Genomic DNA, 26,206 nt, shown 5'->3' with positions numbered 1-26,206 from the left:
AGCCTGTTTGCATGTTCCAATGAAAAGCTTCTTGATTTTTTTCAGTGGAGGTACGACTTCATGACTGCCACTTACCTGCTGCTCGTCCTGAAGAAAAGTCAGGGCAAGGTTTTGAGGCTTACGTTTCCAGACTCCTACCCCAAGCAAAGGGTATGGTAGTGCTACTACCATTGCTCTGCTGAGCATACTGGCCTGTACTATGAAATCCGGGTAGTATACAGTCAAACCTTGATATAATGAAGTGCAATGGACTCTTCGCAAATGAAACTTGCTTAAATGGTGACACATGCACTTGTTTATCGGGTGACTGTGTTTTCACCGTCTAACAGATGCTATCGCTCAGCGCAGGGCGCGCCTGCACGTAGCGGAAATTTCTCGAATGTTATCGATGGTTCTATCCACTGTCTGTTGTCACCGAACCTTGTGTAATCTGAATGAACTTATGCGCGACGCGAATTATGTAGTACTTTCTGAAAGGTATATAGGCACCAGCGATTACACTGGAGCCTTCAATGACCTGTATAAAAGCTGACGCACTTCATCCGCTGATCAGATTTTCGACGATCGCCAACTGTGTTTGCCGCTATCGTTCTTTGAGCGTAGCCTGTTTTTGAGGGCACAGGTTTGCCCAATAAAATGCTAGTTTCATCATTTACAGTTTTGCTGCTTTCTTCACCGTCGCTACTATGTAAAAATGAAACGAGTGTTCCAACTTTGACTGGCTGCCCACAGGCACAATCTTAACAAGCTTCAGCAAAACATAAAACATCTTGAACATTTCAGTTCAATGAAACTGGAACCAAAACTACCACCTACGTTGTCAGCTGATATACTCTGTGTGAAACAAAAGCAGTCTAACAAACATGTTGAATGATGATGCTGAGCAGTCGGGTAAATCGAATCCGTCGGCCATTTGTGCTGCTAGGGCATCAGCAGCTGCTCTGCGGCATTTGCATTGTCTAGTGCTCGCATTTCTTTTGGCCTAGGCAAGACGTGATTCCTGAAAGGGCAGACATCATTGCTGAAATGGAAGGACTTTGCAGTCAGAGTGCCACTACTGCTTCCTTCACGCCACATGAATAAGTGTGGTACCCTGGCTCGAATGTGAGAAACAAGAGCACTGCTTGCCGCCTGCTGTGGGGAGACCATTAAAAATATAATTGTAGAAATTATTGGCAGAGACCATGATTCTAGTGATGACGACAGGTGTCACTGTTCTAGTGTGTTTTACAGTTTTGGTCCATATGAAAAGAAAGCTGAAAGTCTGCATCACTGTATTAAATGCGAGGGGCTGCACAAAATTATTGTTAAAGCTTTCGCACACTTTGTGCTACCGAAGCTGTGATATTTGAAGTAGAGCACATTTTTTTTTCTCCACAATAAAATTAAAGCCAGCTGCTGTTTACAGTTAAAAAGATTGTTAATGATTTTTGTGTCCTATGCCTAACCGAAACTTCGGATAAACATAACACATTTTTTTGTCCCTTCGTTACCCGTTTAAGAGGAGCTGAAAATGGGCCCCAATATCTTCTCGCGTCCCATTGCTCTAGATTGGTATAGAGCATTTATTCTTGCTTGATTGGATTCCTGTGTCACCTTTGATTGATTTAGCTTTTGCCATAATCACCATAAACATGCGAAATATTTTTCCTTTTCTCAAAACAGCATTTCTGGCGGTGTCACTGTTTTAGAGTGATGATATCTCTGGTTCTACTTATGCTATCGCAATAATTATTTTTTTTTTAGAAAGGTAGACAAATAGAGATTGCAGTAGGCATATAATGTTGGTAAATATTGTGACAGAAGTTTTCAAAATAATTTGTCCTGGATGTTACTATGGGTGCACACATTAAAAAGTTTGACATGATGTAACTTTGGTTCAAATCAGTCTAGAGCATTAATTCTTGTACCACTGCATACTCCGGTTACTCGTGATAATTTTTCTATGTCACTAGTCGCGCTACACCATATATCATTTAGTAAGTAGCCCACCTCCAAGCAAGTTACGAATTTTTTCAATTTCTAGAAAGATAATCACTATGCGATAAAACTGAGTGTATATATTAAATTAGCACATGGAAATACATAAACCACGCATGTTTAATCAAAATCTACCCAGAAATTAAAAAAGAAAAGTTCTTAGATGCAGGGTCTGTAAATCTCCTCAAAATCTACCTTAACATTATGGGGAAAATGGAGATATCAAACAACCACAAAATTATTTGGTGCCCCAGTCATGAGGGATTGAGTCGCGAGTCTTGAGGGAATCGGAGGGAACGAACAGGCGGACTCCCTAGCTCAAGAATTGGCAAACCAAGGAGGGGAGAACGATAACTGCCTTTTAGCTTTGCCCCTCACTCTCGATCAGAAATTTACAGAGATAGAGCTTGCAACAGTGTCTCATCAGCGTCTCGAAAGACAGATATGCCCCACCGCACCAGCACGAACTTAGTGCAACTGAGGTAGCGAGTTGGAGAAAGATACAGACAGGTGTATATCCACATGTCAAAAGATTTAACGCCATGTTTCCCAACCAGTATAAGCAGGATACTTGTCCTTGGTGTGGGGACAGCCCCACTCTATATCATATATTGTGGGGATGCACCAAAAAACCACAGGAAATGCAAGATATAACACTTATAGGTAACAACACACGCTTTGAGAGGCACAACTGTCCAGCTCGGACCTGGAGGAGCAACAGAAACTCCTGTACCAGGTCCACTGGGCGGCTAAGGCCAATCCGGCCCTGGACTAAAGGACCTCAACCAAAAGGCTCCCTCAAAATTCCCTTCACCTTTTTGCCAATAAAGTTCCTCGTCTTTTCCTGAAAATTTAAACTTTACATTAGACTGGAGTCTGCTGTAAATGTAAAATGTTTCTTTGTGTGTGATGAATATATGCTTGCAACGAATATAGGGTATAAGGAAGTTATTTTTATGTAAGATGCACCTTTGTTATTACAAGGTTCGACTGTACTCTGAAGCAAAGCAATGACTCTCCGAGATGCTAATACATTTCTAATTGTGTACCGCCATATTCATCTAGCTACCCAAGCTCCATCTGGTCGCTTAGTACAGTCATAGTTCACGAGTGTTAATAATAATTTAGAGGAAAGCTGTTGATTCTGTTAAAATTACTTTTCACGTCTGGAAGAGCATGAACAAAAAAACATTGAGTTTCCAAAGTAAGTGTCTACGCAGATACAAAGTTCACATGTTGTTCCTCATATTTGAAAGTTTGGCTACCAAGTTCGTCTTGATGGGAGCTTACTGTAGCAATCACCGGTAAGCTTAAAACAATTGCAAAAAGTGTACCAAAAGTTGCTCTGAAAAGTAGCTCTGAAACATGGCGCAGGTATAGTTGAGTCCCTTTACAAACTGGCATGAGCATTGAAAACAGTTTAAACAATTTAAAAATGTTATAATAAACACATTAACTAGAGTGATTTGCCCTCGTACAGAGCAGAGATAGTGTCAGCAGCTTGTATCATAAGTGTGGAATAATACTAGTCTGTGGAGGGCACAGTGCCAAGATTCCCTTTGGCACGACAGCCTGACATTTTCACTGCTTGTTGGTCAATGCTTCAGAGATATGCTAAAATTTTCTTATGTAGCTATCATAGGTGGTGCATCTGTCAAACCTGACACATGATGTCCTACACCAGGCTGATGTATACCTGTCTTAGCAAATTAGTGACTGTGATCTCGTGGTGCCAATTTCTCAGTATTGAAAATGTAGTGGGGACTGTGTGTTGTATAAATTGCTTGTCGCTTGAAATTTGAAGGCATGTGAGGTTGTCTGCAATATCCAGGTTTGATTCATGTTGTGGCATAGCTTTTATTATGTATTCAAGTGTTTTGTGGGGCATGATTTCATACATTGAAAAACTGGGTTTTTGATTGTTTGCTGGGAATGAAACCAGAGAAAAGCATGTCTTGGCTGTAGATGAACGTGCATCTTCATGCCACAGATGTCATGCTCGCGCAAGCTGGCCCTGGATGAGCCCATCAAACCCACACCTCCCGTGTCGCCTCTCCGCAACTCTCTGGAGAATGGCTTGGACAATGCTCAACTGTTGACACTGGGCAGCCCTCCACTGAGAAGTGTTGTCAATGGTGCCTTCACTCAGGACTTAGCATTATCAGCCAAGAAAGAGAATCTCGCACAGTCTGACGAGCCAATGGATGTGGACAGCAGTGACAAGGAGAACTTTGCCCAGCCGCGTGTCCCAACCCCGAAGCGAAGGACTTACAAGGCTGTACAAGAGGCATCAGGTATGAGATGCCCTATTTTTACTCTTTGTAAAAGTTTCAACTGTTCCAGATTAGTGTTTGTTCCAAGTTTCTCTTCTTATAGTGCACTCAAACCTCGTTATAATGAAATTGAAGGGGAGCCGAAATTACTTTGTTAATAATAATATCTATCACTTTGTTATATCTATCTAATACCCTTTACTGCACTGCTATATGCCCAATATAGTGCACAACTTTAGAGATATGAAGACCACCTTGTGGCCCACTGAACATCTACGCAGCCATGTATGTGATGAAATTTTAATGAAAAAACAGTAAAAGAAAATGTGTGCACCGTGTGACTTCATATCACCTGACGCAACAGCCGTTACGACAGCTTCCTTCTGTTCCAATATGATGGTTTTTTGCTCCTGCTTTCCACTTGACTCATCTATATGCTGTGAAACTGGCTACATGTGGCGGTGGAAAAGACCAGTGCTCCTCGATAGCATATTCAACGCAGGAGTTTTGAACTGCTGTGCTGAATGAGTGCTGAATCCCGCAGAAAACTATGTGCTTGGCATGCAGCGTTCGGGTATTTTTTGGTTTCGGAGACTAATCTATTTCATTAGGTCCATTGGCTCACAGTTTTACATCGTTAAAACGAAGTTTTAAATATATGGATCTTTATGTTGATTACAAGGGGATTCCATTTACTTTGCTATACTCATTGTTTCATTATGTCCTGTTTCATGATATCTAGGTTTGAGTGTAGTAAGTATGGGCTGATAATGGGGCTTGATCTAGCCTCTTTAGCTGGCTTGGGGTCTATATTGTTACAAAAGACTTGTAACAAAATTAAGTTTACTTCCATAGGCAGGATGAAGATTGCACAACAAGTTGCATAAAACCACTGCAGTACATGCCAGTTTATACTATATTCATCATAGTGTCAAGCACTGTCACTAAATTAAATTTATACCTAAAGAGTGAGCTGAACGTAGCACACTGTTACCTAGATTAACTTGCAGCCCTCGGCAGTTTCACTAATCAGGACCAACTCAATCTTCAGTGTTCAAGGCCTCAGTACTTAATGGCATTTACAGTCACACACCGATCTCTTAGACACTTGTGAAGCCCCCTTCGTAGGGGGCTTCATAAGTGTTTGAATAATCAGGCAGTCAAAAAATAAAAAAATCTTTACATTGTCAGCAGTACACAAACTTTGTTAAGAGACATTTGCTGAGCGTTGTATTTCAGTGAAATTTGCACTTCAAATTTTATGACCGATGAGGTTATAGGTGTGTTTAGCTTCCGCCTGTTGCGCAGCCCAATTGGTGTTGTGCGTCATCGTAACATGCAGGTATCGCATGCGACCTTGACCTTGACAAATGCATGTGTACTATGCATTGGGTGAACTTTAATGAACCCCAGGTGGAACGATGTGCCTCATTGTCAGGTCGGGGTTTTCGCATGTTTTTTGCCTTCACGTGAGCTTTCCCTGTTCCATACAGTGAGCGCAGGGAGGAACGTGGTAGTGGTAGTTGCTGGTCGGTTGCCCACAGACCAGGCTGCTACTTCTTGTCAGTCTAGCCCACATGCAGTATATCATGGCTTGATCGCTGTTGAGGGACTACTGCTATAAATATATTAATGGCAAGCTTTCCACGACGACTTGCTGCCTGCCACCATGATGGTAGACTGCTGCTAGGCCCAGCTAGTACTGAATGTGGCAAAGCAGTTCTGCTTAAATCTGCAAAATGGAATAAGTTCCATGAAAACAAAAGTTGTCATCCACCTAAGAGTAGCAGGAAGCTACAAAGGAAACTTGAATGAGCGTCTCATAAAAAAAGTAGTCTTGCGAATTTTTGAATGTAGAGTGGCTTATTTTCAGAAAAGGACATAAAGTATAGCATGCACCAAGGAAATCTTTTCCATTTAATTTCTTCACCATGCACATTTGTAGTATTTTAGTGTCCCTTCGGTGTTTAAGTTAAAGTACTCTCAAAAACACACACTTTAACTGAAAAAATTTTCTCTCAACACTGCAGCTGCAGTTAGTAATGCAAATCGCTGTTGGAGCAACATTTCATGCTGTGAAGTAGCATAGCATACATTCATGCCTGTAAGGAAGGAGGTCAATATTGGTTTCCTGTAGGATCTGATGAATATGTTTTATATTCATCAGAGGTTTGCTGTTTTAGGATGAATATGTTTCATATTCATTCTAAAGACAGTAACTGCATTTCGATTAGGGTAGAATGCAAAAATGCTCATACAGTGTTTTGAGTGCATGTTTAACAAACTCCAGGTGGTAAATAATCTGGAGCCCTTCATTATTGTGTTTCTCATAAGTCACTGTGCAGTTTTATGGTATTAATCCCCACAATGTAATTTCAATTCATATTAAAGAGAAAACAACTCTTCATTCACCAGGGTGGAAAGTGTTCTGTATTCTAATACGTGACTGAGGAGGTCTTCACGAAGTACGGTGAGGGTGGCTGCTAACTTAGATACCGCCAGTTGATTTTCCTCTTTGTTTTTGTGGCATTTTTTTACTTGGTCAAAACTGCTAAAAGCTTACTTTCAGTAATGTCACAGCACCATTCGTTGGCAGCAGTACCAAAACAGCCTCACAACCTGATTGCCTCCACCAGCTGTCATGAAGAATTTCACATTTTTAGGTTAATCGAGGTGTGACTTGACAGAACTGGATTCTCGGTGTTTTTCTGATGGGTAGAGATGTCCTCGGCCTGCTCCTCAATTTTTAGCGGTGGTTCGCACCTCGCAGTAGGGCCCAACTAAGGTTTTCTGGCTTTGATCTCTAGGCTCCTCTTTCTAACCACTGTGAAGCTGTACAAACTCAGAAAAATTGTGTTACACTAGACTACAACGCTTTTAAACTGGGAGGTTTTAAACAAAGCTCTGACTCATGTTAAGAAATCGCTGTGCCGCTTATGCTATGTGCATACCCCTGACAATAACTGGGCTCGGTATTCTTGTACTCATTTAAATGGTGCCGCTTGGCTACGATTGGTAGGTTTAACTGACTGCCTCATGTGGCTGATGTGATTTTTGAGTATGTGGTGGCTCCATGCAACATTTTGTCTTTGTGGCTGCCATTTTGTTGTGAGAGTATACTCTGTGAAATGACAGTTTACGACTTTGCTGCTTCACCAAAGAGTGTAACTGTGCTAAGCTTCACAGAACTGTTTTTTGCCGGCATGCACCTGGTGGCAACGCAATCATGGATGGGCAATGTTTATGTTACTGCACCATCATCATATTTTAATTGTGAGGAATTATGCATTGCTGGGCATGCATTAAGATCAGTGCTGGCATTGCTACACCGGAACCATGATGCCTAGTTGGAAACTCTTGTGTTCTCTTTGTCGGCACAGCTGGCCTGTGTACACTTTTGAAGGGAAAGCTCACTTGTCATTCGATGATTGACTGAGGGCTCCGATTACAATTCCGGCTGCTACGGTTACGTTTGCAGCTGGGAGATGTCCGACCATTCTTCTAACACCCTTAGTGGCATGCTCTCGAGCCCATAAACAAACAAGACGTTCGTGTGCTGCTGTGGTTGGCTGCCACTCTATGCACTCTGAAAAACCGTGAGGCAGCAACAATGAAAGCAAATTTGAGATGAAACAGAGAGTGTAGCTGGATGAAATCGAGTAGAACAGTACCTCTTAATTCACACCACCAAGAAACATAAAGCATCAAGGATGCCTGACTGATCGGATATCTGGGTTTGATTGGTTGAAGCTGCTGAAGTGTTATCACAGCTGTGGAAATCCTCCAAGAATTTGTTTGTTTTCCTTTCGACCAATATTTAGGCTCCAGAAACTACTTGAAAACGCAAGAAAAGCCATTTCAATGTGACAAGGATTAGGTGGGGGAGACTTAACCGAGCAGCTTTGTTCCTTGTGGCGCAGAGAGCAATTCTTTTGGCTAGAATGAGCAGCATTTTTTTTAATTCTTACCACTAGCAGAACGTGGGAGAGGATAACATGCACATTATTTTCGGAATGTGAGATAAAGCAGTAGACGACAGCCCTGAGAAGTTTACAAATTGGACAGAGCAGTAAACAACTTTTTGTGGTTGTTCAGCACGTGAAACCTTGCAAAAATTGTGTGTGATATTCAGTCAAGTCTCGGCAGACGTTCATTTGAGGCTCGATGAAAAGTCAATAGAAGCACTACAGAACTTATTTAATGGTATTTGTAATGGAAAGCCTGCATATCAAATAGCGCCACGGTAGCTTTGTCAGCATTTCAGACAATAGCTATCTTCCACTCTCATTTAAAGTATTATTGGTGCCAAATTTCAATAACGGTAGCATGCCGTAGTTTCTTACAAAAATTACTAGCGAGAACTCCGATGCAATTGTCGATGGGAGCTGCAAGCATGGCAGTTCAGCCAGCATGGGAATGATGGCTAGTACATGAATTTGCTTAAACTTTTGTCCTTGTGACTTCAGACAGCTTTGTCAATGCAAATGAATAATTTTCAACAAGATAGTGCTTTAAAAATGCTAATGATTACCTGAGTAATACTTGTTGGGGGGCTAGTTGGTGCATGTTTCCAGAAGAGGGTTATAGCGCCGAAAAAACACAACACACAGCAAGCGAGACGGGACAGGCGCAACTTCCAACTGTTTATTCACCGCGTATGCGAATGAATATAAGGTCGAACGTTCGCATACGCGGTGAATAAACAGTTGGAAGTTGCGCCTGTCCCGTCTCGCTTGCTGTGTGTTGTGTTTTTTCGCCGCTATAACCCTCTTCTGGAAATAATGATTACCTATGCATGTGCACTATATGGGATCACCTTCTGCATTTAAAAAACATGATGGCTTCGAAATTTACGGCAATGAAGGCAGGTGAAGCATAGTAAATAATCACATGAATGGATGAAGCCACAAACACGAACATCAGACAAATCCCCGCAGGGGCATCTGCATCAGCAGGCGTTTGGTGTGTTGCGACACCATGTACCCAAGCACGTGAGGGTTGGACCCTCCCGCTAGTATCCATGCCTGGGGAAAGGGGGATCCTGGGGGTTGATCCGACGCTGGGTATTTGGACCTTTAAGCCCCCCCCCCCCGGCAGAGGCAACACACCTCTTTGGCCTCTGCTTCACATAGAAAAAGAAATTGTCACAATCAAAGTAAAGTAAAATATAACATTTAAGGACGCTCGCAGGCAGGTGTCATACCTACCAGCAAACAGCTTTGCCGAAGTGGTGTGTCAGGGGGCGGTGCCACAATGGCTCCCGGTGGCTGTCCAGCCCACACGCAGTGAAGTGGCGGTGACGCCATCTGCCCCCTTGGTGGCTGCAGCTAGCGCTGCTCCGCCACCTCAGCAGATCAACCTACAGGCTGGTGGCCTCAAAGGTCACTTCCAAAGTGTCGAGGCCTTCAGCTCAAGCACAGCGCTCGGAAGAGTTTGTGTCCAGCGCTTCGCAAGAGGTGATGGACGCAACCACCAGCCAGACGGCGCCACCAGCATCTAAGGAGTGGCGAGATTCTTGTGATCACTTCAAAAAAAGACATAGCTCACGTCACGACGCCTGGTGAGCTAATCCAAACCCGTGAACTAATCTTCGTCTCTTAAACACCCAACACAAAACACTTTTATCATAATGGAGACACAAATACTACAATGTAATTAATGTTAGAGGATTCATTCATAACCTTTGATTTTAGAGAACTCTTACGCAAACATAATACAAAGCTGCTGTATGTTCGAGACACACATCTGAAATCTACAAACACACATTTTCTTCGAAATTACACGATCTTCCGCAAAGACCGTGGCGAGGCTAACGTCTCCGGTGTTGTAGCAATAGTAGCCAACAAGTCTGTAGCTTGCCGCCACGTCGACCTTCAGACGCCCCTTGAGGCAGTGTCAGTTTGGGCCATTCTTTTTATTAAGTTGGTCACTGTATATACCATTTATATACCCCCGAACCATCATCTTGAAGAAACAGTATTCTGTAGCCTCATTGATCAGCTTCCCGAGCCTTACATACTCGTGGGAGATATTAATGCTCATAACACGATGTGGGGAGACTCGATGCGATACAAGAGGACGACTCATTGAAAACTTCCTTTAAACTCTGGTGTGTGCCTCTTGAATAAGAAGGAACCAATGTATTATAATCCTCACCATAATTCATACTCGTCAATAGACCTGTCGATTAGCTCCCTTTCAATCCTCCCTGATTTAGAATGGCATGTAATTAAAAATCCATTCGGAAGTGATCACTTCCCAGTAACGCTGAACTTAGTAACCCAACATGGTTCCCCTCCACGTGTCCCATGCTGGAAACTGGCCTCAGCTGACTGGGAAGCTTTTAAGGAATCCACCTACTTGTCACGAGATTTATAAATTTATTATAGATCATGCTGCATCATTCTTTACCACTTTTATCATTGACACCGCTGAAAAGTTCTTTCCTCAAACAAATGGCACTTCATTTGAAAGACGGGTCCCCTGGGGGAATGATGATTGTAGAGAGGCACGGAGGAGACAAAATAAAGCTTCGGGCAAACTATGCGAGTGTCCTATGGCCGGAAATCTAATAGAAATTAAACAGGTTAAATCCCAGGGAAGAAGGACGCAACGACAGGCAAAGAGGGCAAGCTGGCAGAGGTTTCTCTCTGGCATAAATTCGTATACTCAAGAAGCTAAAGGATGGGACAGGCTGAGAAGGCTAAAGGGACAATAAATCCATCCATTGCCCCTAGTGAATGATGAAGCAAACAGCTTGGAAGACCAAGCTGATGCTCCTGGCGACCACTTTCAGCGCGTTTCCAGTTCTAACCATTATTCCGAGGCATTCCTAAAGCACAAGCAAGTAGCAGAACGCAAAGCCATCGACCACAAATGCAGACAGAACGAACTCTATAACCTGCCTTTTAATATTGCTGCGTTGAGAGCCTCCTTGACTGCATGTTAGAGCTCTACACCTGGACCTGACAGGATCATGTACGACATGATTAAACACCACCTCTCCAGTGATACTCATATAAACCTACTCGCACTTTTTAACGCTATATGGGCTGTGGGGTACCTCCCTTCCGCATGGAAAGAAGTCCTCGTCGTTCCAATTCTGAAACAAGGCAAGGACCCCACATTAGTAACAAGTTACCACCCAATTGCCCTCACAAGTTGAATTTGTAAACTTTTTGATAAAATGATAAACTGTCGCCTTTTACACTTCCTTGAGTCAAACAAAATTCTTGATCCGTATCAGTGTGGTTTTAGAGTAGGACGATCCACAATCGACCATCTCGTGCGCATCGAAGCAAACATTCGTGATGCCTTCGTACATAAACAATTCTTCTTATCCATGTTTCTTGATATGGAAAAGGCGCACAGTACAACTTGGCGTTACAGAATCCTGCGCGACCTGCTGGCACTGGGCATCCACAGCAATATGTTAAACTTCATAGAAAGCTACCTACGCAACCATACATTCCGCGTAAAAATAGGTAATGCACTATCGCTTACATTCATGCAGGAAACAGGGGTACCCCAGGGAGGTGTACTCAGTTGCACACTCTTTGTCATTAAGATTAACACTGTTCGTGCATCATTACCAGCAGCTATTTTTTATTCCGTCTATGTAGGCAACATACAAATATGTTTCAAATCCTTCAACCTAACAGTCTCTGAGAGACAAGTACAACAGTGCTTGAACAAAGTTTCTAAGTGGGCAGACGAAAACGGGTTCAAAGTCAACCCCAACAAAAGTTCTTGTGTTCTATTCACCGGAAAGAAAGGGCTTGCTGCAGATCCTGCTGTCGAAATGTGTGGGCACCAAATACCTCTGAACAAAGAGCACAGATTTCTAGGTGTTATACTTTACTCCAGGCTTACTTTCATTCCACACATAAAACATCTTAAAGCAAAATGTCTGAAAACAATGAACTTACTTAAAATCCTACCCCATGAAACATGGGGTAATGACAGGAACTGTTTATTTAATCTTTACAGGAGCCTAATTCGGTCCCGATTGGACTGTGGTTCAGTGCTATATCACTCTGCCGCTCCAAGCGCGCGAGATGCTAGATCCCGTCCATCATCAGGGTATCCGTCTGTCCACTGGCGCATTTAGAACAAGTCCCGTCGAAAGTCTATATGTAGAGTCAGATAAGTAGTCACTCCATTTCATCAGCTTCACCTATTTTCTCAAAGTGCACTCTAATCAGGAACGTCAGGGTTCCACAACTGTTAACGACTTGACGTGTGCAACACTTTTTCGTAATAGACCCTCTACGAGACTACCTTTCTCACTGTGTGTGAGAGAACTTAGTGAAGAAATGGATGTCCCAATTCTCGAACATCGCCTAATGCTTCCAGCTAAGCTATTACCACCCTAGGAGTGGCAGGTGATAGAATGTGATGTATCCTTTGGAGAGGTCACAAAGCACGCTCCTGAGCTCGAAATCGCTATGCATTTCCATGAACTTCAATCGGAGTACTCCTGCTCCGAATTCTACACAGACACGTCAGTCAGATGCTGGTGTGTCTTACGCTGCTGTTGGTCCCTCTTTTTCTAAATCTGCCGTATTGAACCCCCTGACAAGTATCAAGTATCTTCATTTCAGAAGCCTGTGCAGTACTGTCTGCAGTAAAATATATAAAGAAATTAAAACTTTACTGAGCAATAATATTCACAGACTCGTAAAAGGGACACTAAAGCGAAACAATAAATCAGTTTAGACTAATGAAGCATTGTTTGAGAACCCTGCAGGCAGTCATTTCAAAAAAATAGATTGATTATTAGATGAGAAAACGAAGGTCCAAGTATCAATACTTCAATTTCGTGCCGAAACCCCAGCGCCGGTACGTCAGCGTGACGTCAGGGATTTCAAAGTATGTTTTCGCATTTGGGCCGCGTTGGCTGAATAAAGGTTCCCGAAACTTGCCATGTTTAATATTTGGTTCCTTTAGAACACAGTGTAGTCAATCTGTACCGCTATATATAATTAGTAGGCCCTAGAAGATGCCATCAAAATCCAAGACGTCACAGCCCCCAGGTGCGGGAAATTAAGTAGGTGTCGTCACCCGTATTTCGTTCTTGCGCTTTTTCTGGCTTACCAAACATCTTATCGTTGTAAGAGTGGTGTTTTTGGTGTTGTAGAACGGTAATTTACTTATGCAGAAAAAATAATTTTTCACTTTAGTGTCCCTTTAAGTCTTGTAAAAGCATTAATGTCTTTACGAAAGCATGCAAACCCTCTTTCTATTGAACTTTACTCAATCTTGTGCAACATTTATTTATGTCGTGGACATGTAGTGATATGCTGGGTTCCTGGCCATAGAGGAATTGAAGGCAATGTGCTTGTTGACGAAATCGCCAAATCAATAGAATTACAAGGTATTCATTCTGCTGCTGTCCCTGTCACAGACATGAAGCCTTTCCTACGAAACAAACTGCAAAGCCAATGGCAATGCTTGTGGGATGCTGCAACGAGCAATAAGCTTCACGTGATTAAGCCGAAGTTAGGTTTGTGGCCCCCAACTATGCAACTACTAGACTCAGAATAGGACGCACATTTGGCATTCATAACTTCCTCCTGACTGGTAACAAGCCTGCAACCTGTCGTAGATGTGGTGACACTTGACTGTCCTCCACGTCTTCTTGGAGTGTCGGGAAGCGAAAAGAGACAGGAAGAAGCATTTTCCTCTTGCATACTGCTATTGTGTCCCTCTTCATCTGGCTATGTTTCTTGGTGGAAAACTGCTTTTTAAGACCAAAGCAGTCCTAGCTTTCTTAAATGGTGGTGTCCTACATGTTATAGGCCAATAAATTCATAGCGCATCCTTTTTCCAGAGGATGCCGCTATGATAGTTTTGTGTAATATGCCTCTAAGCCCTTGTTTCAAGGGCTCTGGTGAGGCAGTAGAGCTCTAGCCAATTTTAGCATCTGATATATTTGGTATGTTGCATCATTCTTTTGCAATGCATTTTAATACTCATAGTACACGTCATTAGTTGTTGCCATAACTTTATTACACGTAGATTTTATACAAATTACAGCAACTATTATAGGCCCCTTTACAGCCACGTCACATCAACTTCACAGATCTCATCAGTCCACTGCGAAATCATTAACACTAGCAGGGTGTCTACCAACCGGGAAAACTGGGAATTCTCAGGGACTTTGAATAGTCTGGAAAAACTCTGGAAAAACTTCGGGAATTTGTGCCTTTGTCAGGGAAAATTAGCTGTAATTTTATTGAAAGGGTCGAAAGTCGTGGTAATGCTGGCTCGAGTAACAGACAGGAATCGTAATGAATCGTCTTTGACGCCCTGTCGTCGGCTGGAGGAGTTGCCAGTGTACAGACAACGACCCACTTTCCGGATTCCCGATAATTTGGACGGCTTCGTGGCACCACCACGTACCCCATAGAGTCAGTGTATCAGAACTTCTGAAATTTCGGACGTAAGAACTCTTCACCGTCCGATTTTCCGGAGGTTTTGCCGTGACCGCAGGTCCGAAACGGCATTAATCAAAGCCACCACCGCTGCCATTTTGATTACCTTGCCGCCTCGAACCGGCGCTCTCGCACGCAGATTCGCTGGCAGCAGTAGCCACCAATGCGGCAACGCTAGGCCTAGCTGCTTCGACGTTCGCTATGAAGCTTGTTGCCGTTGGATGCCGTGTTTTTTATTGAAAGAATTCACTGCTGTCAGCAATGGCACGGACCCCGCCTTTGTGGTCCTCGCGATTTCCTTAGAAGCTTGGAAAGCACGGTGCGTTGAATAATGCCGGTTCCGGAAAGTCAGCTCCGCCTCCGTACACAAATGTTGCTTGGTGATGCATGCGCAAAAGTATTGCAGTGAAGCATAACAAGCGTGGGAAGGGTCTATTGCTATGGGACACAGTATGTATTCCTTAATTACACACGCGTACACCCGACAGGGTGCTCGTACTGCACCCTGTCGCAGTACGAGCACCGATATGCCTAATACGTGTACCGGCAGGCCTTCAGAGCGTTTCCGAATGTGCCTGTGGCGGTTTGAGCCCTTAAGGGCAGTAAATGACATGCATTTATTTTTTCCAACTGGCCGATTTTTCTGACGCTTTCGCGGCCCCTAGGGAGTTCGAAAAATCGGACGTGGACTGTGCAGCTGACCAAGATAATGCTTCAAATGGTCCGTGGGGCGAACAAGTGGCGGAAAGAGGACAAGAACAGAAAGGACCTACGCATTGAGCAATGAACGGGAAAGGAAACGTGCTGCCGCCGTTTTCAAGGAGCTTGAGCTCAAAAAACAGTGTTGGCTGATGCCGAGATGCAAGTGTCCCTCATCCAAACCAAAATAAACTCTTTAAAGCAGTGAAACACAACACTGAGGTGTCGTGCACGGGCTGAGAGTATGTCAGGACAGTTGAGGTTGACTTACGAGCTGTTGAGAAAGAATCTCAATTGTGAAAAAGTTTGGCCCTCATAACAATGAACTTGCTATCAACTGATAGAAATAGCTCATATTCGAAAATATTTGCTTCTGTATGCATCTCCTTTTTATTCGTATTTGAGAATGTCTGACTCGATTTGCAATTTAAGACATTTTATTTGCTATGCATTTTACTAACCCCTCCCTTCTATTCTCTTTTTGAATAACATAAGCACTACTCCTTAGTATTCCAATTACACTGTCTTTTTTTTTTTCATATGCTTACTAGAGAGTGACAGCATCGGGCGATCTGGTTTCAGCCCGTCTTGACATAAAACATAGTTCTGCATCACTCAGGGAATTTGGAAATGTCAACTTGGTAGACACCCTGCACTAGCATGGTGCTCTTTGGCCGTACCTGGCCCTTGCACCACTAACCATCACATTCATTTCATTTCATTGAAGATCAGACAAATCTATGTAGTAACCATGATTCCCATGCTAGCTCAATGGTCGCAGCACTAGTTCCTACTAGGGATAGACTCTATGTACCACATAGTCCTTTGGGTGCTTGCAGCGATTCCACTGTGGAGAAATGATCAAAGTTTAAGCAGGAAAAGGCACATAGGCACAGTCGCACTTTTCAACATTTGTTCATGCACATTCCTGCGACTTTTGCTAAGGCATGGAATTATGCTGTTGCATAACACTCAGCATGATCTCGACAAGCTAACAACAGACTGCTTCATTTTTAATGTGCCAGCTTGCATTTACAGCAGCATCTTGCTGTGCAGGTTCTCCTGTGGCCATAAGTATGCACATCTTGAGACATCCTGACTTCAAGCGCTATGTAGTCTACGAAAAGGGAAAGACAGTCATACACTGCAGGCATTGGTATTTTAACCATTTCATGGATGAGTCTTGCCTACAGGCAATGCACTCGAAAAAGTTTTTTTTTTTCTTGCCTAGTTATGCTATTTCGTGTGAAGTTTCTGGCTAAATGTCTTTGGCCAACGCTGAATGACAGGTAGCAAGCGTCATTTGTTGGATTGGAGGAGGAACATAGGGTAAGGAAGAAGTTTGGCATGTGCTCCTTCGAAAGCATGGTCAGAGCAGACAGACCGATGCAAGCTCCCTGGCTGCAGCGGCATCATGCAGGTAATACAAAGCAAATGCAATGTACACCTGTGATTCGCGTATGACGAGAACTGTCTGTACAAGTTCCAAACAAAACCATAGGTGACTTGGGAGCGAGCGAGCTTCAGTGTTCTACCTGATGTTACCCCCTATTGCTGAAAAAAAGTTTCTGCAAAATATTTTTTCTTTTCGTTAAATATGCTTATTCTTGGTGTATTTAAGACATTTAGATGGATTTTATGTCTCGTCCTTAAAGGCTTAAATGGCGTTTCTTAGGTCTTCCACAGTATGACTGACTATTCGAGATATTGTGCTAAGATGACTACTACTAGCCTTTATAATTGCGCTACGAACTGCTATGGCCACCAACATGGGACCGAACTGTTTTTGGGCCTATTTTGCTTCTTTTGTGTCTTTTTAGCGTTTTTTTTTATTTTGCGTTTTGTGCCTATTTTACATCTTGTGTTTCAAAACAGGCCGCCCATTTAAATGACTTCTGTCTTTACTACATAACCGATGGAGCTTCAAAAGTGACATGGAGATGAAGTGATATGTTTTGCTAGATATGCGCGTGACTTTCTAAACGTTGCGCGAATTTGTTGTTTATTGCCCCCTCACGTTTATAAAATCCTTGCACTGCTACCAATCCACGCGCTGACCGAAAAAACGTGACCAGTCGTTCTGAAAATAACGCGCACGTTATCTCCTCCCACCTTGAGCGAGTGTAACTAAAGAAGCCGAGCGTGCCAGCCCTAATAATCGCTTTAATTTTGCTTTCTGCGCCGGCGGGATGACGGATTGTTCGTGGAGCGAGCGTCTTCATCAAGCCGCGATCTGGCTCGCGCTTCCTGCTCGTCCGGCGCTGAGGCGGGAACAGTCACGCCACTCGTGGGCGTCTGCTAGGGGCGTGGCAGTTGCGCTCTTCGGCAGTTCATTGTCGGTTTTCTGGGTGAAACTGGCCGGAATTCATTACTCAGAAATTAGCTGCGTCAGCTTGTGGCAGGTCTGGAAGCGGTTATGAACGACGAGCCACACGGAGCCGCGAGTCTCGCATTAGGTTCGATCGTCTGACTCCACCGGTTAAAATTTAATTAGTCCAATTTTTATAACTTCTTGTCTAATTGCCACCTTGGGTCATTTTATATTCCGCTGTGGCAAAAGCAATCCCGACGACATCGCGTAATTATTTCATCTTCCTTGTGTTTGGGGAGTTTGAAAGATTCTTAAAACGGTCTTGTATGTAGCACATACAGTTCCTTTGCTGCACGGTGCAGTCAATTTTACCGTTAATTAGCGCTTAACCAGCCCAGCGTTTTCGTATACCCAGTCGTGTGATTATTGGGGTGCTCTTTTCTACTATTGCTACCGTGACCACATAAGGCATGTTGACCATTAACATTAACATGTTGACCATTAACGAGTTTGCAAAGACTTTGCATGGCCTGTGCGAAAGAGCACGAGTCAGTTTCTTAGCGATTTAGCTATGAGTCTTCACCTATTTAGATGTAGAAAAAAAAAAATGTACCCGTATTAGATTTGATTGGAAAGGTATATGTGAGATTGAATCCACGTTATCTTAATTACGCTCGCACGAGCGTGTTCCACTGGAACCACTAAGCCAAATCGAGGACATGAATAAAGGACTTCGGTGTTCTACGACCGTTCACCGTGCCTTTTAGGAAACGTTATTGAAGCTATGCGTGATTTTTGCTGAGCTTAAGAGCGTATGCGACATCCCCACCTTCATTCCCATGCATTCAAAAGTGTACTGAATAATCTGCTGCACTTGCACCAAGTTCGCGCATCCTGCCGTTTGTGACGTCATTACAGAGAGATCGGACTCTTTTCGAGCAAAGCACCTTACCTTGAGCTTGTGATTCTCATTCCTTCTGAACCTGCGAGGCTGACTGAGTCGAAAATTTTGAGACTAGCCATGATTCCGTGAGATATGAAAGCCTGCCTAAGTGTGACTTTGTCGAGTATGAGTACGAGTCAGCCAGGCCGGGTCTCGTTTATATGCGATATCAGTGGCTCACAGAGAAAGAAACAGAGCGAACGACACACCAGTGCCGGCCCTGCTCTTTCTGTTCGTCTTCAATGCGCTGCTCAAGTCAATGATAAATCGCTACCAACTAGCTCAAGTTACGATCCTGGGCCTGACTTCTGGTGCGTTTGCATCCCTAGTGAGTGAGGCTTGTCTCATCGTGGTGAGCCTGAGCGAGCCCTCAGCTAAAATATATTTGAGTGAGATCTAATTACTTTACCGACCTGTGGTATTGGTACAAACATAACCGCGGTAACAACGGTCATGTTCTGCGGTTTTGAGACTGTCGTTATAAGTAGATCGCTCAGTGTACTCCACTGCAATCCCGCTGTGGCGGCTCAACGACAACGGTTTTCTTTTTTTTTTTTTTTTCTGCTGAACACAAGAGCGCGAGTTATATTCCTGGTTTCGACGGCCGGGCGTTCCGATAGGGTGAAATGCAAAAGAAGCCACGTTTCGAGACCTCGATGCACTTTATAAAGGGCCCATGACTGTTAAAACTGATCCGAAGACACGCCGTTTATACTGCGTTTCGCATATACGAGATAGGTCAATCGCACCATTTTATCGCGATATCTCTTCGTTACTGGGGGCGAGTTCCACCACTGGAAAAGCTGGCGCCGCCGTCGGCGTGACGTGGCATGAGAGATCAAGTGAACAAAGCTGCCGCGTCGACTGCTTCGGATTCGCCGAAGCGAGCTGAAAACGAATGGTTAAAGTTCCACCTGCGCTGCGGTTCTGATTAAATGGGGAGGTTTTCCCGCTTCGGGTATATGCTTGACAACACTTGAAAGCACCATGAAAGGTAGTGGCTGCCTTTGTAGGCGTCCACCATGGTAGGCTACTGCTCGGTGCCGCAGTGCCCGACGTACACAATGGAGCCCGGTGTCAGTCTTCACACGTACCCGCAGGACAAGAAGCTGCGTGAAGCTTAGATCGCGAAATTTATAACCGGCCATCAGCCATCGGCTGATGGCCGGTTATAACGGATGACGTACGTCTACGCTAAAGTTCCTTCATCAACTTCAGTTTATGCCTCCAGCCATCCGTCGAAACGCCCAGCACGCCTGTGATTACCGGAATACCAGACAGGTTCGGCGCGGCGACAGAATCACGCTGCTGTTTGGAGAGGGATCGCGCGCTCGCTCCTAGATAACCGGAAGTCCACGACACGACGTGCCATCATGACGCAGAGCCAGTGAAGGCGGAGCTTAGCCCCAATCACTCGGCGAACGAATTGAGAAAATGCATGACTATGGAGGAGGGTAACTTGTAATCGTTCGTAGCTCTCTTAATATGAGACGTTTCACACAAATTGTGGTGCGAATGATTAACTTAAGCTGTACCCTACGCCTCTACAAAATTTGTCCGAACCGTTTCAGGGGCGCTTTAAAGTTGAGGCACCGAAGTTGTGCTCCGACGCCTGTCACCTTTTGGTGTGCGCCGCTTTTTTGCTCGCTGCCGTGTTTTGCAGAGAGCAGAGATGCGCCACCGCACGCAGCACTCGTCAGTTCACTTTCCGCTTGACTGCGCGCTTGTAGTCTCCCGCTTCTTCCCTCCCTTCTTGTTCCGAATCTTCTGTCCAGCTGCTGCTCCTGATTTCCTTTCTTTCTGTCGCTTTTAATGCTCTCTTTTTCTCAACCGCGGTCGTTAGTGTGCAGTCGAGGGACCACAGCCGATGCTAATTGAACAAACTCTCGAGAGAAAGCGGCCCGGCGTTAAAGGGCAAAGCGCGCTTCGGAGGCCGACGCACGAACAGCACAGTGCAATAGCGGAAAAGGGCGAGCATCCAGCAATGCAGGGCGTACACGCCGCGAGTGATTTCCCTATCCCGCGGAGAAGAGGGGCTGCCTCCGTTGTTTGGCTAAGTGGCTGCCGAGCTAACGAGCCATGGGTCTCTCTCCTTCAAGGAGCCGTGCTGGACGCGCCGCAACAAACACGAGTTGTGGCCGGGTTCCGACGCATTGTTTGCTTCGCGAGGTTCCGAGGAGAGAGAGACTCGCTGCGGCCGCCCCTCTTCTTCTCCTCGGTGCTCTTGCGAAGACGAACGGCCAGGCGAGCATATCGCGCCCACGCCATCCATTTGGTTTGGAGAACAGCGTTGTGTAATGCTTCCTTTGCTTGCTTGCTTCTTCTCTCAACACACCGTCGTTTTTGTAGCATTTTTAGCTCGTGCATTGTGCAAGAAACAAGCTGTCGATCTGGCAGGCTGTGTCTATTCTTGTACGCAGCAGTGGCCGCGATTTTTATAACGCCGTGCGCACCTAATGATTACGGTCCATGTCCTGCGGTCTCAGGCTCGGCACACGCGACGGTGAACCAGATAATGTTAAGGAGCGGTCTTGGGATTCTTTTTTCTTTAATTTTTAATTATCTTTTTATTTACTTAAGGTCCCGAGCGCAGCTTCTACGAAATGCTCCTTAAATGTATAGGGACACTACAGCGGTCATTGTTTGTCTTGCGTCACTGAATAATACCACTCCTCCTGTTGGTCCGACATAAATTTCCTTCGAGGTGCCGTCTTCATTACACCCGTTCACTGCTCGTCTGCCAGTATCGCACGACATTACTTCTCTTTACGTTGAACCATAGAAGCCGCCTCGTTATTTCGCGAGCCAGCCGCTGGCTGCAGTTCGGTGCCTGACGCAGTGTGGAGCAATTTTCGGTTGCTGATTTGGTCCTTTCTCAGTCGTTTCCGTCAGTTAAACGCGCTGTGTTTAAATCGAGTGTCTCAATTTGACACTTACTGCAGCATACACCGACAGATATGTTAGTTTTAGTGATGACGTGCGGAGGTAAATCTTTACATTCGACTAAACGGAGAAGGCAAATGGCACCCGTGATACGAAAGCCCGACACTGGTCGATCTCACGATTAGCTTACTCTTGATCTTGGAAATCACAATCACTGGCGCAGGTTTAAGCTGAGCTTGCTTTTGTCACCGACGGTTTCTTCACCCAACGCGCTGTCGTAAAGAGAGAGAGAGAGAAATTAATGGAAAGCTAAAATAAAAGCATGGCGTCTCGTGTAGAAAAAGGGCTCCTGCATTCCAGTTGGTGTAGCTTTTGAATATTGAAATTATACGTTGTCACCTGTTGCTAGTGTGTCTCGCTGATCAGCGAACTGAGCTGTGGTGGGTAGAGGCGTGGGGGGAGGGTAACTTTTTTCTTTTTAAAAAATTTGCGTACCACGTGGTTTTTTAGCGCAGTAGTTGAAATGTATATGTTGTAGTAAACTAGGTGCTTGGCCCGTGAAAACTAATTTCTGTACGGGACTGACTGCACACTTGACATTTCACCTCGCGCAGCAAAGTCCTTCATAGCTTAGATGTATAACTTTAGGACTCACTGCATTCGTATAAATTTAGTGTGTGTCGTGTGAACGAATGTTTTTGTTTGAAGACGTCCTTCCCCGAGTCCCCGCTTTGGTTTCTGGTGCTTAGCCAAGTTGCATCTGCTGCGTTTTGTCACTGTCGGTGGGTTGTACACAAAGACGCGCTGCGCTTCATTTTTCTACGACGTCCTTCACTCGCATTAGCATGTGGCGTCTCACGCTTACATCACTTTCGAGTGCCCGCACCACGCGGCGCATTCGTCGGAACAATATTCGAGAAGAGCCAGGGCTTACTGAATGTCGCAGCTGCCACCTATAGCAATAGTTAGTCGTCCTGTGGTTCTTTGCGCAGATAGCGCATGCCGTGCAGTAAGGATCAACAGCGAAGACCGTCCAGCGGTAGTTGTAACAGCCGTGTGTGCACCTCACTACATGTCTCTCCACTTTGCGGGCCATGCTAGATAGTCCAAACGCGCGCGCGGTCATCGCTTATGTGGCTGCCGGGTGATACGACATTCACGCATAGGCGCCGATGCTCGTCTTTGCCTTCGCATACTGTGCGAACACCGCGCGTCGTGCTGTTCTTGTGCACTGCACGCGGTGGTGGCGACGTCGTTCGCCGCGCGCAGCTTGGCTCACGGCGGGCCTCCTTTGATGACCGTTAGCTGCGGATTCCGCGACGCGCGTCCAACTTCTTGGGCGAAAAACAGCGACACAACTGCTGAGAGAAGAGGAAAACGAGAGTGGAAAAGAAAAAAAAAAAAAAAATCGCAGGCCTCCAGCGAAAAGAAGGGCTTGTTTGCGCTGGTCGTGGGTTGTTGGCCTGGCGCTGTGGATTGCGCGCGCCTGAACTCGTTGAGAAATGGTTCCTTGGAGTCACGCGTAATTCGGGCGCTATTAATAACCTGTGTATACGCGCGGCTGCCCGTGTACGGATGCCCCCGTCTCGTCTCGTTTCTTCTTCCTCTTCAGTTTACTGCCTTTCGAGGATTTTTTTTTTTCCTCCTGGTTTTTCTCTCGGCGCAGCCGCTGGAACCTCGCGGCGCCAGGACCTTCCTCTCCCGCCGCGAGGTTCTTGTTTTTCTCCCTTCATTGTCTCGCGAGTGATTGAAGCGATCAGGATTGTTATTTTGTCCGAGAAGAAAATGCAAGCCAAAAAAGGTACGGTGGGATTTTAAGACGTCTTCCTTTCTTCCTTTCTTTTTTGTATACCGATGAAACAATACTTTTTCTTTTACTTCTTGAGGGGGGGGGGGGGTGGAATCGCGTTTTCTTTTTTCCCATTGCTGTTGTCTTTACCCTGCAAATTTTTATCATCGGTCTCCAGTCATTGTTTAGCCGTGAATGCAGTTCACTTCGGGCAGCCTGATAAGTTTTCTTTTGGTGCGTGCGCGTGTGTGCATCTCGGAAGTCATTGGTTTGGAACGCTCGTCGTGAATAAGCCCGTTGGGCATCTGACGCAGAGGGGGGAAGGGGGAGGGCGGGCTCGCTTTCTCCAACTTTCTCAACCGTCAGTTTTCGCCCAAAGTGGCTCGCTTTGTGGATTCTGATCTGTGCTGTCATTGTGCGGCCACACAAACAAGTCCGTCACGAGCTGTGCAGAGATGTTACGGTGTTTGCTTTGCTTCGCTATAACGCGAGCGGTATTCGAGGCGTTCTCTGCTAGTGCCAAATTCAGTTGTATGAGCTGAATATGCAGCCTCGCCGCGCTACGCCAGCGAAGAGTTTGTGTTTGGTATGTTACGATGTAGATGAAGTGATATGGCGGGGAGGGGGGGGGGGGGGGTTCGTGTTTGTGAGATATTTATGGATGCGAGCCCAGCACGTTCGAGGCAAGAAAATACTTGACTGTTACGCAAGCTTTCCGCTGTAAAAAAAGACAAAAGCGATTGCCTCACGCACGAATTGCGTCTGGCTGCTTCGGTTCTTTAGCAAATTTTATTTTGCGAGAGTTTCAATGAAATATTGCGATAAACATGCGTGGGAAGTATTCGTGTGAGAATGGCTGATGCAAGACCGGCAAAACTGGATATCGCTGAGAGTCCTTCATTCTGCAGTGCGCATAAATATAGGCTGGTGATGATGATGACGATTATGGGTTCGCAAAATGTTCCTAGAAGTCTTTTTGACAATATCTCTGCTGCGTTTTACAGTGGAACGAGGAGGGGAAAAAAACGTAGCAAGGTGTTCACAGCTCTCATGAAACTGACCGGGGTGCCTTTCTTGTCCTTGCAGTGCTGGTACCGCACAATGGTGCCAACGTTACCGGACCGAGCACGCCGGTCGTCAAAAGGTAAGTCACGCAGCCTTCACGCGAGAACTTTCGGCGCTGCGCGCCGCTCCCTCCGCGTACGCCATCTCCTGCACTGTTGAAGTCGTGCGTTACAGCATAGGCTGCCAACCGCAGCACGTACAAGTAGTATTAGGTCTATTCGATTCGCCTGCACTTCGTGAACTAGTTCAGGGGGTGCTGCACCTCTCTATTCGTTTCACCAGTGTAACATGGCGTTGTCTTCACGTCGCCATTCGTTTCACTTGGTGCAGGCTTCGGGGCAGAACGAGCTCGCAGCATTTCCTGCATGCTGTGCAGGAAGTGTCGGGCCTGTTCTGCACGATCACGGAACTGGCACTGAACATCACTAAACTAGTTAACAAAATGCAGGACGAATCGAATCAACCTAGTGTGTTCGTAACAGCAAATAGAACGTGACTGTGAGGTCGAAGTATGTACTTCGACGCAGTCTTGCAGAACTTGGATACGCTGAAGATAATCAAGTTACGTTGTATTAGTAAATTGCGCGTCTGATACAGTAAAGCGTCCGCTGTTACCGTTAGAGGATTAAGCCAGAAAAGACGCCAAAACGTAAAACTGGTGGAGTTTTGAGGTTCCCGCACCGGCTCAGTGTGGCTTCGTGGATTTTGACGGCGTCGGCTCGGTTGTGGTTATTTGAATATTGGTAAAGACGGAAGACTACGCTGGATTTCAAATGAACAAAGAGCTCAAGCTACCAAATTTTGGGAACGTTGCCGGCGACAAAGTGACCCAAATAGGGAAATTTGAAATTCGCGACGTCACACTGTGTGGCACAGAGGCTTCGCCGCGGGGTCCAAGAAACGAAAATTTGGCGTTTGTTTCCTTCACTGTTTGATTTCATTTGACTTGTTTATTTCCTTCAAACGAAACGGTAAGCCAAGGCGGTAGGCCTGACTGGGCCTTGGCTCCCTGTTACGAGCAGCAGCATACACATCCAGCGCACGTATAACAACAAAATACGCGGGAAAATCAAGTACACAACTTCATATGAAATAACAGAAGATACATTGGTTATGTACATAAAAAACAACCGTGACGATGCATCAAAACAGTAAGTGAATATTTATATATAGGAAGGATCACAAAACAATAACTTGTCCTACAGCGAGTACAACTATATAAGATATTCATTCAAGTAGTGCTTGACATTCTTTTTAAACACCTTTGCTGAAGTCGAGAATTCCACATCCAGTGGAGTTTGGTTGATGACAAATGGTACCTGAAAGATTAATTTCTGTTTCCTGTAGTTAGTTCGTGTGATAGGTGCTAATTATCCACGTGTTCTCAGATAGTACATTACGACAGGCCCGTCGGGCATAAAGTTTGTTTTGGCGAATATATTGCAGTAGACGATAATAAATTTGATGTGCAGGTAGAATAGTATATTTCCTAAATAAGGTTTCTAGGCAAATCCTGTGATCTGCCATAATAACCGTCAATGGTTCTAAGGGCTTTTATTGCAGAACAAGCAACCTATTTAAGTTTCTAGATGAAGTGGTTCCCCACACAATAAAATATATTTTTGAATAAACAAAAGAGCATAGTACGCCGACATTTTCAGCCATGTGGGTGTTAGATTAGTAATTTTATAAATATATTGTCACCCAGCTATTACAACTAAAACAGTTTACCACCGACAGATTGGCAAAAAAACGTCTGCCTTTTGCGATGGCTGGTCCTCGGAGAGCGCGCGTGCAACCACGAACTTCGTCGTTCTCGCCTTAAGG

General features: G+C 44.9%; 1 protein-coding gene across 1 annotated transcript in view; it reads left to right on the top strand.

Moving 5' to 3' along the window:
- Positions 1-26,206, top strand: part of LOC126547730 (maternal embryonic leucine zipper kinase-like) — a 150,665-nt gene that overhangs the window by 45,612 nt on the left and 78,847 nt on the right. The window contains exons 10-12 of the mRNA XM_050195690.3: positions 46-150; positions 3,971-4,274; positions 24,401-24,458. Of these exons, the coding sequence (XP_050051647.1) occupies positions 46-150; positions 3,971-4,274; positions 24,401-24,458 (467 nt within the window). The remainder of the gene's footprint in view (positions 1-45; positions 151-3,970; positions 4,275-24,400; positions 24,459-26,206) is intronic.

The sequence above is a fragment of the Dermacentor andersoni genome, chromosome 1 (assembly GCF_023375885.2).
Source record: "Dermacentor andersoni chromosome 1, qqDerAnde1_hic_scaffold, whole genome shotgun sequence".
Taxonomy (NCBI): domain Eukaryota; kingdom Metazoa; phylum Arthropoda; class Arachnida; order Ixodida; family Ixodidae; genus Dermacentor; species Dermacentor andersoni.
This window is presented reverse-complemented; position numbering and strand designations above follow the sequence as displayed.